This window comes from Suncus etruscus, chromosome 17 (assembly GCF_024139225.1).
Source record: "Suncus etruscus isolate mSunEtr1 chromosome 17, mSunEtr1.pri.cur, whole genome shotgun sequence".
NCBI lineage: Eukaryota > Metazoa > Chordata > Mammalia > Eulipotyphla > Soricidae > Suncus > Suncus etruscus.
In genome coordinates this window covers 45,866,578-45,884,771 of record NC_064864.1, presented here as the reverse complement: position 1 = coordinate 45,884,771, position 18,194 = coordinate 45,866,578, and the positions used below count along the sequence as shown (strand labels likewise).

The following is an 18,194-nucleotide window of genomic DNA, read 5'->3' as shown; positions in this document are numbered from 1 at the left end:
GCATCTTCCTCTCAGCACTCTTGTTGCTTAGCTCTAAGCCAGAAGCTTGTTACATTATTGAGGTGATTTTCCTGACCTCAATATCTTGCCCCACTTCTATCTCAGGAAATCAGAGGCAGGACTTAAGAGTTCCAACCTCCTCATTATTTGGTGATGAGCTCCAGTCATCTCATTAGTATACACTGAATTAAGGGGTTCCTTGAGGGGCTAGACAGTGCATCATGTATCAGGTAGAGTGCTTGCCTTGCATGTGGCTGACTTGGATTTGATTCCCAGTATCCCAGAGAGACTCCGAATCTACCAGGAGTAATTCCTGAGTGTAGAGCCAGTAGTAAGCACTGACTAATGTTCCCCCTCCTCCCAAAAGAGGCTCCATTATTTTGGAGGTGGCAATTTGGGGGACTGCATGTAATGAAATACCGTATTTTTCGGCGTATAAGACAGCTGGGCGTATAAGACGACCCCTAATTTTAGACTTCCTCTCTGACTCTGGCCAGGCTTTTTTTTTTTTTTTTTTTTTTTTTTTTTTTTTTTTTGGTTTTTTTGGGCCACACCCGTTTGACGCTCAGGGGTTACTCCTGGCTAAGCGCTCAGAAATCGCCCCTGGCTTGGGGGGACCATATGGGACGCCGGGGGATCGAACCGCGGTCCTTCCTTGGCTAGCGCTTGCAAGGCAGACACCTTACCTCCAGCGCCACCTACCCGGCCCCTCTGGCCAGGCTTTTTACAGTGTGGATTTGGGTACAGAAAATTGTCTAATTTGCATGCATCAAAAACCTGCTTGGATTGGCTGAGTTAGAGAGGTGGTCCGAGCAGCCTTGCAGTGACTGGTGTAGGATCGAGTTGGAAAATTCGTTTCGTGGCAATATCCAGACATTTAGCAGCACAACGAAATGTTTTTCAGGATATACTTGGCATATAAGATGATCCCCGATTTTCAGTTGACTTTTTTTAGTTTCAAAAGTCATCTTATACTCCGGAAAATATGGTAGATCCAACCTGGTTGGCAACGTGGAAGACTAGCAACTAACCTCTACTGCTATCTCTGTGGCTTAAAGAGCTCCTTATGCATTCCCAACACTTGGGAAATTTAGGATTTTAGCTAAGTCAGGACAAAGACCAAATATATTTATTATGCTACAATTATTTATATATATATATATATATATATATATATATATATATATATATATATATATATGCATGCCTTAAAATTGCTCCAGAAGAGAGAAAAAAGTATTGCACATGTAGGGCCCATCCCCTAGTCTTCCCCAACTCTTGGACTCCTTTTTTCTGATCCCTGTACCCTAGAGATGATTTTCAGTTTTGTCAATTGCACAGAGACCCTGTCCTGATTGTGTCCAGGCCTCTAGGCCGGGGTAGTTCGATGCCTAGAGAGTAGTCACAGGCCCTCCCCGAGGCGGGGTGGGGGGTGGCGAGCCTAGGTCCCAGAGGATGTCCTCATATAGACTGAGAGTTGGGTTGGAAGGCCGTCCTGGAGCCCCAGTCTGCTCAAGCAGCACTCTGAGCAAGCCCACAGTAAGTGGGGTCTCAGTCCCAGGCTCTGGGAATGGTATGGCAGGTCCCCCCTCATCAGGCAGGTGAGTCTGTAGGAGAAGAAGTAGCTCAGCTGGAGGCAAGTCTGATGGGCATAGGCGGCACAAGAGGGGCAGGTGAGCATCCAGACGTCGGTGGTGGGCAAATTCCACCAAGAGCAGTTTGAAGATCTCCCCTTGAAGCAGGGGGCTGGAGGGGCCGAGAGCTAGGCCGGCCTCCAGGGCCCGCTTCCATTCCTCCTTCTGCACCAGCTGCCTGACAGCCTGGAGCACGGCTTTGGGCCGCCCGCTGCCCAAGAGCAGCTCCAGTTCCAGGTCCTCAGGCCTGGCCCCCTCTTCGCCTAGTACTGCCAGGGCTCTTCGATACAGGGGCAGCCCCGGAGTCCCGGCCCCCCAACCCGGCCCTCCCTGCTGCTGTGCCAATTCCACAAAGGGAGGTAGCCATTGAGGCTCCAGACGGCCAAGGCACTGGCACAGGAGTTCAAAAAGGGGCAGAATCCCATTGGGGGTTTCCTTTCCGGTTGCTACACCCGCTAATACCTTCTTCCAAATGTCAGGGGGAGCCTGGGATTTCAATCGGCCATTGCTGTCAGGTTCAAGTTGCAGGGCCCTGAGGATGGCTCCCCAGGCTGCTGTAGGAAAAGTCTGGAAGACCTTGTTGAGCTGGGCCAGTAGGTCTCCGGTCAACTCGGTTCTCAGCAGGCGGGCCACTTCCTGCTCGGCCAGCTCTGTCCAGCCCGGCTCCTCTTCCTCCCCAGCCACCAACTGGGCTTTGAGCCGCTCCAAGCTCCGGTAATCCCGAAGTTCAGCTCTTAGTGTTGTCAGGAGTGTAGATGGGGACACGTGGCCCTGGAGGATGGAGGCCAAGGTCTGAGGTGCCCGGAAGGTGCTGTTGTGTTTTAGTTCCTCTGGGGTGAGCAGGGCAGCCCGCAGACTCCGCCGCTGGTAGTAGGCACAGGCCTCTTCAAAGACCAGGTCTTCAGCTGAAGGAAGCACAAGGCCCTGGGGGGTTTCCCAGCTTACTCCAAACAGACCCAGGTCTGTGAGCAAACGAAGACCCCCACGGCTTCCCAGCAAATCCTCATCCTCCACACCAGGAGCTGGGGGGTCCAGCATGTGTACCCGGTCTGTACTGAGGACCTTCCTCTCCAGCAAGCACCCGCTGCCCATGTCTAGCAGCTCCATGGTGGAGCCCAGCACACAGGCCAGAGTGCCGTGAAAGGTGCCCAGGGCTGCAGACCCCGTCAGACCTGAAGGAGCTTCCTGCAGAGTGCCCACGACCCGGATCCCCCCGTGGGGCTGCACCAGGCTCACTGTGCCCCTGATATCAAGCAACAGCAGGCCTTGGGCAGTTGTGGACCAGGAGTGGACAGGCACTGGCTCCCTGGGGGACAGCAGTCCAGGAAGACCTCGAAGCAGGGTGGGGAAGTCCCAAGTGTCCCCACGTTTGGGATTTAGGCTCTTACTGTGAGAGACGCCAAGGCACGGAGCAGCCACCGTCACCTTGCCCTTGCCAGGGGTCCAGATGAGCAGAATGTGGGCCAGGCCAGGCCAGGCAGTGGTCGTGGGGACCAGGTAGAGGTCTTTGCGGGAGGTCAGCAGCGAGAAAGGCGGGCAGCGGTGCAGCAGGGTGTGTGTGAGGCCCAGGTTGGCGCCTGCCTCCCCACCGGGTTCCAGGGTCCGGGTGCACACGCAGTGGCTGAAAGCACCCGAGCAATCAGCCGGACGCTCCTCGCACCACACCAGGCGGCCTCGGGGGGCCGCGAAGGCCACTAAGCGGGCTCCACCATCAGGGCACAGCTCGATGCTTTGCAGCAGCTTCCAGCCCGGGCCCAGGCCGGTGCTCCATACCTCGGCTCGGCCACTTTCCCACACCAGCACCAGGGCAGGTCGCGGCGGCCACGGCAGGAAGAGGGCGTCCAGCGGAGACGGCTGATCAGGCGGCCAGGCTCGCTCCAGCTCCGCACCGGGTCCGCGCACCGCGACCAGCAGCTGCGGGGCCGGCTCACCCGGGGGTCGCAGCAGCAGCAGGTGGCGGCCGTCCGGGCTGCAGCGCACACGGACGGCGGGATCTTTGGCCTGCAGCAGCTCCCGGAGCTTGGCCCCGCCGCTGAAGCTGCTCAGGTCCGACAGCAGGCGCAGAGGCCCCGCGCGCTTCATGGTGCAGCCTTCCACGCCGGTGCGCGCCCAGATCCCGGCGCCCGGCGATCCCGGGGAGCCTGTCCGGAGCGCAGCTGAGACTTCCGTCCCCCGCCGATGAGGTGAGCCGAGGTCGGGTCAGAGATTCGGCTCCGCTCCGCCCCTCCAGCTAGCTCAGCGGCAGCCACCGCGGCCCGGGGCGGAGCCTGAGCGAGCTCGGGGAAGGCAGGCCCGCTGTCCCGCTGTCCTGGCCTCAAGGAAACCGTGGAATGATCTAGAGTCCGACTCAGGGATCACTGACTGATCCCAGCCCCGCTGAGCACTGAACTGAGAGCATCTCTGCATGCTTTTTGTTCCTCACCCCCATCTTCGCTCTCTCACCCCCAGTTTATCCATGAAATAATTATTGAGCACCTACGAAGCACCAGGCTCTGAGGAGATAGCTCTGGGCAAATCAAAATCTCAGTCTCCGGGCCGGAGTGATGATAGCACAGCGCTAGGGCATTTGCCTTGCACGCGGCTGACCCAGTACGGACCTGGGTTCGATCCCCGGCGTCCCATATGGTCCACCGAGCCAGGAGCGACCCTTGAGTGTCACTGGGTGTGGCCCAAAATAACCAAAATCTCAGTCTCACGGGGATGACAATCTCATGAAATAGTATCTCCATAGTCCTTAAGGTTTGCCACTACGGTTTCGCCAGTCCCTGTCTCAGATAAGATTAATGAAGCACGAAAATGGAAGTAAATCATCAAACTCACACTGCCAGTAAGTGGGTGGAGAAGAGGTGGGTTTTCAATCAAAGGCAATCTGCGGGCAGTGTTCAATAAAGGTTTATTAAAGGGGAATCAGCTTCGGAAAAGATTTCCAGTTGGAAAGGAAGCTTCTAAGTAGAATCTACTGGGGCTTACCTCCAGATGTCTTTTTTCTTTGCCTTTTCATTAGTTTTTTTTTTTTTTTTTTGGTTACACCTAGTGATGCTCAGGGTACTCTCTGGTGTGACTCTGGGACTATATACAGTACTGGGACAGCCTATTTATTTTTTTAATTGTTAAATTATCTTTATTTAAACACCGTGATTACAAACATGATTGCAGTTGGGACAGCCTATTTCTTTTTTTTTTTTTTTTGGTTTTTGGGCCACACCCTGTGACGCTCAGGGGTTACTCCTGGCTATGCGCTCAGAAGTTGCTCCTGGCTTCTTGGGGGACCATATGGGACACCGGGGGATCGAACCGCGGTCCGTCCTAGGCTAGCGCAGGCAAGGCAGGCACCTTACCTCCAGCGCCACCGCCCGGCCCCCTGGGACAGCCTATTTCAAGAGAAGTGTCTTACATGCTGTATTGTATCTCCAAGAAAATACATTAGCTTTTCGGTTAAATTTTCTTCCTTATAGTTTTCCAATTTTCCTTTTTTTCTTTACCAGTACAGAACATTAGAAAACTCAGAAATTGGGCCCGGAGAGATAGCACAGCGGTGTTTGCCTTGCAAGCAGCCGATCCAGGACCAAAGGTGGTTGGTTCGAATCCCGGTGTCCCATATGGTCCCCTGTGCTTGCCAGGAGCTATTTCTGAGCAGACAGCCAGGAGTAACCCCTGTGCACCGCCGGGTGTGGCCCAAAAACAAACAAACAAAACAAACAAACAAAAAAAAACAACAAAAAAAAGAAAACTCAGAAATTGGGGCTGGAGAGATAGCATGGAGATAGGGCGTTTGCCTTGCATGCAGAAGGACGGTGGTTCGAATCCCGGCATCCCTGAGCACCTGCCAGTAGCGATTTGAGCGTAGAGCCAGGAGTAATCCCTGAGCGCTGCCGGGTGTGACCCAAAAACCAAAAAAAAAAAAAAACCCAAACAAAACAAAAAAACAAAACAGAACTAAACTAAAACCAAGACCAAAAACACCTTCAGAAATTGGGGCTGGCGCCATAGTACAGTATGTAATGCACTTGCCTAGCACATGGCAGACCAGGTTTGATCCCTGGCATCCCATATTCCCTGAAAACTGCCCGGAGTGAACTTGAATGCAGAGCCAGGAATAACCCAGAGTACTTTCAGGTGTGGCAAAAAACAAAAACAAAAACAGAACAATAAACCTCCCAAAATTTAAAATACCCCCCCCCCCAAGATATACTCCTTAGAAACTTGTTTTCTCATTTGTGAAATACCCACTTCATAGAGTCATTATTAAGGACTTAACACACACACCACAGTCTTTCAAAATGATGAAATTTTGGAAGCGAAACCCAACTGTGCTCAGGGCTTTGTACTGAGATAATTCCTGGTGGGGTTCTTAGTTGTCGGGGATCCATCCGGGCTTGGATGCATGCAAGACAAAAAGCCTTACACGTTGTACTATCGCTCCAGCCTCCGTTATAATCTTTGTAACATTCCATTGACATAAAAGGAAGACAACATTCAGAGAGGGTACTTGCCAAGCGAACACAGCCTTACCAGGTTCTTTTGACAATACTTAGTGTTGAATGAGTTTATTTTCAATGTATCATTAACAACGTTACACTATAGTTTGTCATGTATATCATCCTATATTTTTTGGTTGGTTTGTTTTTGGGTCACACCCGGCGATGCTGCGCTCAGAAATCGCTCCAGGCAGGCTCGGGGGGACCTTATGGGATGCTGGGATTCAAACCACCGTCCGTCCTGGATCGGGCTGCGTGCAAGACAAACGCCCTACCGCTGTGCTATCTCTCCGGCAAACTTATTCCTGAATGTAGGCCTGCCGAGTTGCAAAACTCCTCCAAAGCTTCTACAAGTGCTAAAACCTCAGCTCGCACCCAGGAAGCCCTCGGGAGAGAGGCGGGTGACCTTTGCCCTCCGCTTTTTCCACTCGCGATGCATCTCGGGAGTTATAGTCTTCGCGGAGCTTGCTGGGAATCGTGGCTGCGTCCGTTTCAGGAAGCGGCCGTGGAGGCGGCTGTAACGTAACGCGGTGGGCTTTAGGACCCGGGGGGACGCGGCGGGCCGGGGAGGTCGGGAGCGCGTCCGGGATCCTGAGGCGGCGGCGGCGGCGGCGGCGGCGGCGGCGGCGTCGGTGGCGACGCGAACGAGAGAGAGGCCCGGGCGCGGGCGGTGGAGGAGGAGCCCGAGCCTCGGTAAGCCGGCGGCGTTGCCCGGCGGGTCCCCAAACCCGGTCCGACCCAGCGGCTCCTGTCACCACGAGGCCCGGAGCCCTGGCGGCCGAGCGCCGCGCCGCGCCGCGCCTCCCGCGGAGATCTTTGACCCCTGACCTTTGACCCCAGCCCGCGCGTGGCCCCGCCCCCTCCCCCTCCCCCCCGCCTGGGCCGCTCGCGCCCTGCAGCTTCTTCCCGGTCCCGGTCCCTGTCCCTGATGCCCCGCCGAGTCCCTGCCTGGGGTAGGCCCAGGAGTTGGTCTGCGGGTCTGCAGGTTCCGCTGGGCAGGCGTCTGCCCCGAGGGGCCCCCCAGTTCTGTCCCCGACGTGGGGCTGCTGCACCCCTGTTCCTCAGGGTGGCTCGTGCGTGATGAACCCCTTTGCTTTCTTTTTGTTTTGGGGGTCACACCCAGCGCTCAGGGGTTCCTCCAGCTTTGCATTCAGAAATCGCCCCTGGCAGGCACTGGGGAGCCTACGGGACCCCGGGATTCGAACCACCTTTGGTCCGGGATCGGCTGCTTGCGAGGCAAAACGCCCGACCGCTGTGCTATCTATCTCTCCGGCCCCAAACCTGTTTGCTTTTGGCAGCTCATAGAAAAGGGAAGAAACTGGGTCCTGCGCGCCGGGGGGGCCGAGAGGGCTCAGAGGCTGTTCCCACCCCACCCCGCGATCCTGATGGGCAGTCAGGCCTAAATACGTGTTTCTGGGTCACCAAGCGCTCCCCAATCTTTGACCCTGCAAGGAAAAGTTCTTTTTGAGTTTTGCAAGATCTGTACCAGAGCTGGCTGAGCTCTGTTAGGATTCGAAACTGGGCACAATCGGTCGGTGGCTGCCTTGCTTTTAATTTTGTTTGTTTGTTTGTTTGTTTGTTTTTGGTTTTTGGGCCACACCTGGCGGTGCTCAGGGGTTACTCCAGCTGTCTGCTCAGAAATAGCTCCTGGCAGGCACGGGGGACCATATGGGACATAGGGATTCGAACCAACCACCTTTGGTCCTGGATCGGCTGCTTGCAAGGCCAACGCCGCTGTGCTATCTCTCCGGGCCCTGCCTTGCTTTTAATTTTAAGCCCGGGTTCGTTGGAAAGGTTTTGGGCTGGTAAATGTATGCACACACACAGCTTCCCCTGTGAAGGCTTTCGGGGTATCCTGAATCAGCTCCGGAAAAGGTGGATCCTTGTTAGGCTTGGAAAGGGGAGGAGGATTTTTTTTTTTTTTCCAGTTCTACATGAACACTGAAGCTGTCAGAGTTTTTCATTGAGTGTTAATGGCATTTCTTTTCGTTTTTGACTCACTCCTGAATCACTTAGGAATTACTATTGGCGGGCTCAGGCACTGTTTGGGATGCCGGGGATCCAACCGGGTCAGTGGCATTAAAAAGGCAAATGCCGGGGCCGGGAAGGTGGCGCTAGAATGCCCTACCCTCTGTACTGTCCCTCTGGCTCTGGACGTTGATTTATCTGTGTTTTTTTCTTTTCTTTTCTTTTTTGGTGCCACACCAAGCAGCGCTCAGGGGTTACTTCTGGCCTTGCACTCAGAAATGACTACTGGAAGAGTCGGGGGACCAACCATATGGGTTGCCAAGGATTGAACTTGGGTCGGCTGCTGTGCTATTGCTCTGGTCCCAACTTCAGTATTTGTTTAATGATTTTAAAAGCCTGGAAAAACTCAGCATTAGTAAAGAAAGCTGGAATTTCACATTGTTCCATGTTCAGGAATTCATAAATTTCTGAGAAAATATGCAAGTAACAGTAGAGGTGATAGCTGGAAGGGCTGGAGTACTGGGATCCCTCTGGCCACTGCCTGAGCACTGACCCGTCCCAAGAATGAAGGAAATAGGGGCCGGAGAGATAGCATGGAGGTAAGGCATTTGCCTTGCATGCAGAAGGATGGTGGTTCGAACCCTGGCATCCCATATGGTCCCCCGAGCCTGCTGGGGGCAATTTCTGAGCATAAAGCCAGGAGTAATCCCTGAGCGCTGCCAGGTGTGACTCATAAACCAAAAAAAAAAAAAAAAAAAAAAAAAAAAAAAAAAGAAGGAAATAGTCATAAAGCAAGTTTATCCAGGGGTACAGGGTTGGGGCCAGAGAGATAACACATTGGGAGGGCATTTGCCTTGCGTGTGGCAGACCCTGAACGGACATGGGTTTGATCCCTGGTATCCCATATGGTCCCCATTGCCTGCCAGGAGTGATTTCTGAGCACCCCCAGATGTGGCCCAAAAACCAAAATCAAAAAATTATCTGGGGTAGGAAGACTGAATATTTAGTGAGCACTGATTTCTCTTTCTTCAAAGACATCAGAAGACAAAGACATTAGAAAAATGATTATCTGGGCCCGGAGAGATAGCACAGCGGTGTTTGCCTTGCAAGCAGCCGATCCAGGACCAAAGGTGGTTGGTTCGAATCCCGGTGTCCCAAATGGTCCCCCGTGCCTGCCAGGAGCTATTTCTGAGCAAACAACCAGGAGTAACCCCTGAGCACCTCTGGGTGTGACCCAAAAACCAAAAAAAAAAAAAAAAAGATTATCTTTAATCTAGGACATTAGAGACTTTCTTTTTTCCTTTTATTCTTTTTTGGTTTTGGGCCACACCTGATGGCGATTGATCAGGGGATACTACTGGCTCTGCACTCAAAAATTATTCCTGGCAGTCTGGGGCCATATGGGATGCCGGGGATCAAATCCAGGTCTGACATAAGGCAAATGTCCTACCCACTATGCTGTCACCATGGCCCCAAGACATTAAAGACTTTCATAGAAAATTGTGGTGCTGAGTGTTACAGATGAAGTAGTTTTGTGGTGTGAAGGGGATACTGACATTGGCCAGGAACAGGGAAGGAGGGATGCTTTATCAGGGGAAGATAGTTGAATATATGTTGAAGAATGAGGAGGAGCTTGCAAGGGTAAGGAAAGGTGTTCGTTCCATTTGGAGGTAAGGTGTTTGTTTGCCTTGCATGTGGACATGCAACACAGGACAGACCCGAGTTCGAATCCTGGAATCCCATATGGTACCCGAGCCTGCCAGGAGCGACTTCTGAACATAGAGCTAGGAGTAACCCCTGAGTGCTGCCGGGTGTGACCCCAAAACCAAAAATAAAAAAGAAATATTTCTGGGGGCCGGGCGGTGGCGCTCGAGGTAAGGTGCCTGCCTTACCTGCGCTAGCCTAGGAGACGGACCGCGGTTCGATCCCCCGGCGTCCCATATGGTCCCCCAAGCCAGGAGCGACTTCTGAGCGCATAGCCAGGAGTAACCCCTGAGCGTCACCGGGTGTGGCCCAAAAAAACAAAAAAACAAAAAAACAAAACAAAAAAAAAACAAAAAAAAAGAAATATTTCTGAGATAGATACAACAGGACTTAGTGACAATTGGAAAGAGTGGGCTAAGAGTTCTAGTTTGATAGATTGGGTGAATGGGAATCTCATTGACCAGGATCTAGCAAAATAGAGTTGATGTTGTAAGATAGAGGTGGGAGTGGGTAAAAGGCATAGGGGAGATAGTTAGCTATGTTGTAATTAGGTTTCTTGGAGATTTTAGTAAGGAGACCTAGTGAGCATACTATTTTGTTTATAACTTTGAGTAAGTGAAGGCATATTATAAAAGAAAATCCTGAGGGAGCTGGAGAGATAGCACAGTGGTACAGCATTTGCCTTGCATGCAGCCGATCCAGGATGATCTAGGACGGATGGTGGTTTGAATCCTGGCATTCCATATATTCCCCTGAGCCTGCCGGGGGCAATTTCTGAGCTGAGTCAGGAGTAACCCCAGGTGTGACCCAAGATGACGACAACAACAAAATCCCGAGGAAGAATGTTTATTTTGCTCTTTCATGAGGAAATAATAGAATATGCACTTAACTCCACATAATAGCTTTTCATGACACGAACCATTAGAGTTTCTTAGTCTCTACCTGTATTATTAAAAGGTTTTCATAAGTTCTATTTTTTTGGCCACACTGCACAGTGATGCCTAGGATTTACTCCTAGCTCTGTACTCAGGAATCATTTCTGGCAGTGTTTAGGGTACATGTTGGATACTGGGGATTGAACCTGGGGTCAGTCGTGTGCAAGACAAGTGCCTTACCCACTGTACTATCACAAGTTCTTAAGCTATAGGTTGAAGAAATAATACAGCAGGTATTAAACTACTTGCCTTGCATGCAGATGACTTAGGTTCTATTCACGGCACCTCATAGCTATGTTTCCTGAGTCCTTCAGGAGTAGTGATCTCTGAGCACTTTCATGCCACTGCATGAAATCATTGCATTTGATTCTATCCCTGGCACCACATATAATATCCCATATTCCTCTAGGAGTGATCCCTGAGCACAGATTAGGGATAAACACTGAGCATAGCTGGGTATAATACCCCACAAGCTAGGTATGACACCCCACTTCAAAAAAACCCCCAAGAACAAACCCCAGAAAAATTACTAAACTAACAGGAGATAATTTTTTTTTGTTTGTTTGTTTTTGGCTACACCTGGTGACGCTCAGGGGTTCCTCCTGGCTACACGCTCAGAAATCACTCCTGGCTTGTGGGGCCAAATGGGACACCAGGTGATTGAACTGTGGTCCGTCCTAGGCTAGTGCGTGCAATGCAGACGCCTTAATGACCACGCCACCGCTTCGGCCCCAAGGCGATTAAATTTTCTTTTCTTTCTTTTTTTAATATTTGGGCCACACCCACTGGTGCTTCAAGGTTCTACACTCAGGGATCACTTGGGTCACCATATGGCTTGCTGGGAATTAAACATGGGTCAGCCACATGCAAAGCAAATGCCCTGCCCACTGTTCTTTCACTTCAGTTCCTTAATGTACTTTTCAGGCTTATAGTTACCTTTTGGACTTTGTTCAAGAAGATTATGAAAGTCTTACAATTTTTATTTTATACTTAGTATGTATTCATGAGGCTTGTATGGTTCAATAGGAAAGAAAGTGAAGAAGATATGACATTGTGATGCTTGAGGGAAGTTTAGGGCTCAAGCAGGAGATAGACAGTATTGATATACAAGAGTCTCCTGCTGGGGCCGTAGAGATAGCATGGAGGTAAGGCGTTTGCCTTTCTTTTTTTTTTTGGTTTTTGGGTCACACCCAGCGGTGCTCAGGGGTTACTTCTGGCTGTTTGCTCAGAAATAGCTCCTGGCAGGCACGGGGACCATATGGGACACCGGGATTCGAACCAATCACCTTTGGTCCTGGATCAGCTACTTGCAAGGCAAACGCCGCTGTGCTATCTCTCCGGGCCCAGGCGTTTGCCTTTCATGCAGGAGGTCATGGGTTCGAATCCCAGCGTCCCAAATGGTCCCCCGTGCCTGCCAGGAGCAATTTCTGAGCCTGGAGCCAGGAATTAACCCTGAGCACTGCCGGGTGTGACCCAAAAACCACAGGGAAAAAAAAAGTCTCCTGTCGATTGGGAAGAGAATTTGACAATGACTTTTCAATTCTGGAAGATGTCAGAAAAAAAGTGATTTTCAGCCAGTTTCCCAGAATTCTGTCAGTTTGGAATTGGTTTCTCCTGAAGGTGCAAATACATTTCTTCTTGTATAAAATAATTTGGATGAGAACCTTGAGGTAGTCGTGTTTATTAAACCTCTTCATTTACATTATTAGTTTGTGTACGTAGGCAGGTGCAGTAGATTTGGATGGAATGGGACTGAGTTATCTTCTGTGAAGCTAGATTTACCTTCACTGGATCCAAATCTGAGCTGATTAGACCTAGACTAGAGACTGGGAAATACCTGGTCTTGCCACATCCTGCTTAGTCCTGAGAAATTCCCCGACTAACTTCTTGTAAAATGCCCAAGTACCTTTCAGAGCACACAAAAATCGCTCTGTACTAGTTTCTGCGCTAATTGAACCTCGTTGGCTCTGTTCTTGCACTTAGAAAATAGGGATAGTGGCCCGGAGAGATAGCACAGCGGTGTTTGCCTTGCAAGCTGCCGATCCAGGACCAAAGGTGGTTGGTTCGAATCTCGGTGTCCCATATGGTCCCCCGTGCCTGCCAGGAGCTATTTCTGAGCAGACAGCCAGGAGTAACCCCTGAGCACCGCTGGGTGTGGCCCAAAAACCCAAAAACCCAAAACCAAAAAAACAAAAAAAAAGAAAATAAGGATAGCGGCCTGGAGAGATAGCACAGTGGTGTTTGCCTTGCAAGCAGCAGATCCAGAACCTAAGGTGATTGGTTCGAATCCCGGTGTCCCATATGGTCCCCCTTGCATGCCAGGAGCTATTTCTGAGCAGACAGCCAGGAGTAACCCCTGAGCACCGCCGGGTGTGGCCCAAAAACCAAAAAAAAAAAAAAAAAAAAAAAAAAGAAAAGAAAATAGGGATAGGGGCTAGAGTGATTGCGGGTAGAGCATTTGCTTTGCATGTGGCCGACCTGAGTTCAATTCATGGCATCCCATGTGGTCTTCTAAATCTGCCAGGGGTAATTTCTGAATGCAGAGCCAGGAGTTACCTCTGAGCGCTGCTGGCCCAAAAAACAAAATAAAAAAAAAATAAAGAGGGATAATATTTCTTTCTTTTATTTTTTTTTATTTTTTATTTTTTTTGGTTTTTGGGCCACATCTGGCGGTGCTCAGGGGTTACTCCTGGCTGTCTGCTCAGAAATAGCTCCTGGCATGCAAGGGGGACCATATGGGACACCGGGATTCGAACCAACCACCTTAGGTTCTGGATCGGCTGCTTGCAAGGCAAACACCGCTATGCTATCTCTATCTCTCCGGGCCCATTCTTTTATTTATTTATTTATTTATTTATTTATTTATTTATTTATTTATTTATTTTTTGGGGTCACACCCGGCAGTGCTCAGGGGTTTTTCCTGGCTGTCTGCTCAGAAATTGCTCCTGGCAGGCATGGGGGACCATATGGGACACCGGGATTCGAACCGATGACCTTCTGCATGAAAGGTAAATGCCTTACCTCCATGCTATCTCTCTGGCCCCCCCATTCTTTTATTTTTTTTAAAGTAGCTTTGGAAGAGTTCTTTTTCTTTGTTTTGTTTTGTTTTTGGGTCACACCCAGCAGTGCTCAGGGGCTACTCCTGGCTCAGAAATCACCCCTAACAGGCTCGGAGGATCAAAAGGGATGCTGGGATTCGAACCACTGTCCTGCATGCAAGGCAAATGCCTTACTGCTGTGCTATCTCTCTGGTCCCTGGAAGAGTTCATTTATTATTTAACTTTATTTATTTATTTATTGATTGATTGATTGTTTTTTGGGTCACACCCAGCGGTTCTCAGGTTACTTTTGGCTCTGTGCTCAGAAATCATTCCTGGCTGGCTTGGGGGGACTACATAGGATGCCAGGATTTGAACTGGGGTCTGTCCCGTGTTGGTGACGAGCAAGGCAAACGCTATTGTTATTGCTTTGGCCCTGAAAATTAAAAAACTTGTTTTTTTTTTTTTTGTTTTTTTTTTTTTTTGTATTTTGGGTCACACCTGTTGGCACACAAGGGTTACTCTTGGCTCTGTGCTCAGAAATCACTCCTGGCAGGCATGGGGAACTATATGGGATGCTGGGATTTGAGTCCTTTTTTTTTTTTTTTTTTTTTTGGTTTTTGGGTCACACCCAGCAGTGCTCAGGGGTTACTCCTGGCTCTATGCTCAGAAATTGCTCCTGGCAGGCTCGGGGAACCATATGCGATGCCGGGATTTGAACCACCGACCTTCTGCATGCAAGACAAATGGCTTACCTCCATGCTATCTCTCCGGCCTGAATGCTGGGATTTGAACCACTGACTGTCCTGGATCGGCTGCTTGCAAGGCAAACGCCCTACCTCTGTGCTATCTCTGGCCCCTAAAATTTATTTATTTTTTGGTTTTTGGGCCACACCCAGTGGTACTCATGTGTTACTTCTGGCAGGCTCGGGGAACTGTATGGGATGCCGGGAATCAAACCTGGGCTGTCCCAGGTCAGCAGCGTGCAAGGCAAACTCCCTACTGCTGTACTATATCACTGTACTATTTCACTCAGGTGCCTAAATTAATTAATTTATTTTTGGCTTTTGGGCCACACCTGGTGACGCTCAGGCTATGCGTTCAGAAATCGTTCCTGGCTTGGGGGATTACATGGGACGCCTGTGGATCAAACCATGGTTTGTCCTAGGTTAGCGTGTGCAAGGCAAACGCCCTACCGCTTGCACCACTGCTCCGGGAATCAAATCAGGCTCTGTTAGGGGTTGGCCGTGTGTAAGGCAAATGTCCTACTGCTATGTGTGCTATCGTTCTGGCCCCTGTATTTGCTTTTTTCAGAGAAGGATTAAAAAGCCCTTTAAGATCCACAAAGGTCATAGCATAGACTTTTCCTTCTTCTTGGCACCGTACCATTTTCTTTGCATCTTTTTTTTTTTGGCTACACTGTATTTTGCCTGGCAGTGCTTGAGGGAACACACATGCTAGAGATTGAACTGGGGAGTGGTGATGGAGGTGGTGGAAGGGCTCCTGTATGCAAGGTATGTGCTCCAGTTTATTTTGAGTTATATCCCCCCCCCCCTTTTTTTTTTATTTTGGGCTCCACCAGTGGCTCTGGGGTTACCCCTGGTTCTGCCCTTAGATATTACTCCTGATAGGCTCAATGGACTAGATGGGATGCTGGAGTTCGAACCTGGATTGGCCGCATGCAAGGCAAATGCCGTACATGTTATGCTATTGCTCCGCCTCCTTGTCCTTTTTCTTTTCTTTTTTTTTTTTTTTTTGGTTTTTGGGCCACACCCGGTGATGCTCAGGGGTACTCCTGGCTATGCGCTCAGAAGTCGCTCCTGGCTTGGGGGACCATATGGGATGCCGGGGGATCGAACCCCGGTCCGTCCTAGGCTAGCGCAGGTAAGGCAGGCACCTTACCTTTAGCGCCACCGCCCGGCCCCCTCCTTGTCCTTTTTCAATCAGATTTTTTTTTTTTTTTGGTTTTTGGGCCACACCCAGCGATGCTCAGGGGTTACTCCTGGCTGTCTGCTCAGAAATAGCTCCTGGCAGGCACGGGGGACCATATGGGACACCGGGATTCGAACCAACAACCTTTGGTCCTGGATCGGCTGCTTGCAAGGCAAACGCCGCTATCTCTCCAGGCCCAGATTTTTTTGTTTTGGGCCACACCCATTGACACTCAGGGGTTACTCCTGGCTATGTGCTCAGAAATCGCTCCTGGCTTGGGGTACCATATGGAACTCCGGGGGGATCGAACCACAGTCTGAACTATGCTAGTGTGGGCAAGGCAGATAGATGCCTTATTACTTGCGCCACTGTTTAGCCCCTCAATCAGATTTTTTTTTTGGGGGGGCCACACCCGGCATTGCTCAGGGGTTACTCCTGGCTGTCTGCTCAGAAATAGCTCCTGGCAGGCACGGGGGACCATATGGGACACCGGGATTCGAACCAACCACCTTTGGTCCTGGATCGGCTGCTTGCAAGGCAAACACTGCTGTGCTATCTCTCCGGGCCCCTCAATCAGATTTTTATGATTTGCATTGTGCTATAGATTATTATTACTATTATTATTAATTTAAACTTTATTTATTGGTTGATTCATTTGTTGATTGATTGGTTTCTGGGCCATACCCAATGGAGCTCAGGGGTCCTCCTGGCTCTGTACTCAGAAATCGCCCCTGGTAGGCTGGGGGACCATATGGGATGCCGGGAATTGAACCGGGTCTCTCCCCGGTCAGCTGCATACAAGGCAAATGCCCTACTGCTGTGCTATCCCTCCAGCCCCTATTGATTATTATTAATGTTTGAATTTTATTTAGTTCATACCCAGTGGTGCTCAAGTGTTACTCCTCACTCTGTACTTAGAAATCACTCTTGGCTGGCTTGGGCTACCATCTGGGATGCCAGGGATCGAACCTGGGTTGTGAGCATGCAAGTCAAGTGCCCTACTGCTCCATCCCCTAGATTATTTTAAATTTATTTAAAAATTATATTTTGGGGTGTCCAGAGCGATAGCGCAGCAGGTAGGGCATTGCCAGTCTAGTTTCCTAGTTTCACTTGGAAGGTGACTAGGACACTTGGTGGCTTGCTCAATGTTCCTTTTTTTTTTTTTTTTTTTTCCGGCCATACCCGTTTGATACTCGGGTTACTCCTGGCTAAGTGCTCAGAAATTGCCCCTGGCTTGGGGGGACCATATGGGACGCCAGGGGATCGAACCACAGTTTTTCCTTGGCTAGCGATTGCAAGGCAGACACCTTACCTCTAGCACCACCTCGCCGGTCCCTTGCTCAGTGTTCTTGATAGGCACCTTTTTTTTCCTAGTGTTGATCCTGCCATGGCAGCTCGTTCTCTCTGTCTCTGTGGTTCAAGGTCAGCCTGTGACTGCGGACACTGTTGATTCGTGCAGATTTCCTGGTAGTTTGCCTGAAATTCTCCCCTAATCAAGTACTACATGACTACATGGTTTAGTCATTTTATTGTCTTTAAGCCAACAGATTTTTTTTTTTTTTTTGGTTTTTGGTTTTTGGGCCACACCCGTTTGACGCTCAGGGGTTACTCTCCTGGCTATGCGCTCAGAAGTCGCTCCTGGCTTGGGGGACCATATGGGACACCGGGGGATCGAACCGCGGTCTGTCCTAGGCTAGCGCTGGCAAGGCAGACACCTTACCTTTAGCGCCACCGCCCGGCCCCTAAGCCAACAGATTTTATTCTTTTTTTTTGGTTTTTGGTTTTTGGGTCACACTCGGCGGGGCTCAGGGGTTACTCCTGGCTCCAGGCTCAGAAATAGCTCCTGGCAGGCATGGGGGACCATATGGGACACCAGGATTCGAACCAACCACCTTTGGTCCTGGATCGGCTGCTTGCAAGGCAAACACCTCTGTGCTATCTCTCCGGGCCCCAGATTTTATTCTTTTTTTTTTTTTTTTTGGTTTTTGGGTCACACCCGGCTGTGCTCAGGAGTTACTCCTGGCTGTCTGCTCAGAAATAGCTCCTGGCAGGCACGGGGGACCATATGGGACACCGGGATTCGAACCAACTACCTTTGGTCCTGGATGGGCTGCTTGCAAGGCAAACACCGCTGTGCTATCTCTCCGGGCCCACCAGACTTTATTCTTAAATTAAAAAATTTATTGACCGCATCCAACAATGCTTAAGGGTTATTCCTGACTCTACACTCAGGAATCACTACTAGCAGGCTTGGAGGACAACATGGGGTGCCAGGGGTCAAACCCAGGTTCACTATCCTATCTCTGTAGCCTCTTAACATTTGCTTTAATAAATAATTTCTGAAATTGAATAAAAATAGCTCAGATAAAAAAAATACTACCTACATTTTTTTTTTGTTTGTTTTAGCCATACCTGGTCCTTGAAATATTTCTCCTATTTTTCCTAGTCTTTAGGGATAAAAAGGTTGGAGCCCCAGTAGTTAGGGCTGTAGAGGATAAAAAAGAA

General features: G+C 50.2%; 2 protein-coding genes across 2 annotated transcripts in view; one reads left to right on the top strand and one right to left on the bottom strand.

The window, feature by feature from the left end:
- Positions 1–1,209: 1,209 nt before the first annotated feature.
- On the bottom strand, positions 1,210–3,798 carry HPS6 (HPS6 biogenesis of lysosomal organelles complex 2 subunit 3). Its single transcript, XM_049790841.1, has one exon. The coding sequence runs from the start codon at positions 3,714–3,716 to the stop codon at positions 1,392–1,394; it is 2,325 nt and encodes a 774-aa protein (XP_049646798.1). The 5' UTR covers positions 3,717–3,798; the 3' UTR covers positions 1,210–1,391.
- Positions 3,799–6,733: 2,935 nt separating this feature from the next.
- Positions 6,734–18,194, top strand: part of ARMH3 (armadillo like helical domain containing 3) — a 252,387-nt gene continuing 240,926 nt past the window's right edge. Inside the window, exon 1 of the mRNA XM_049790854.1 lies at positions 6,734–6,805. The gene's annotated coding sequence lies outside the window, so the exon portion shown is untranslated. The remainder of the gene's footprint in view (positions 6,806–18,194) is intronic.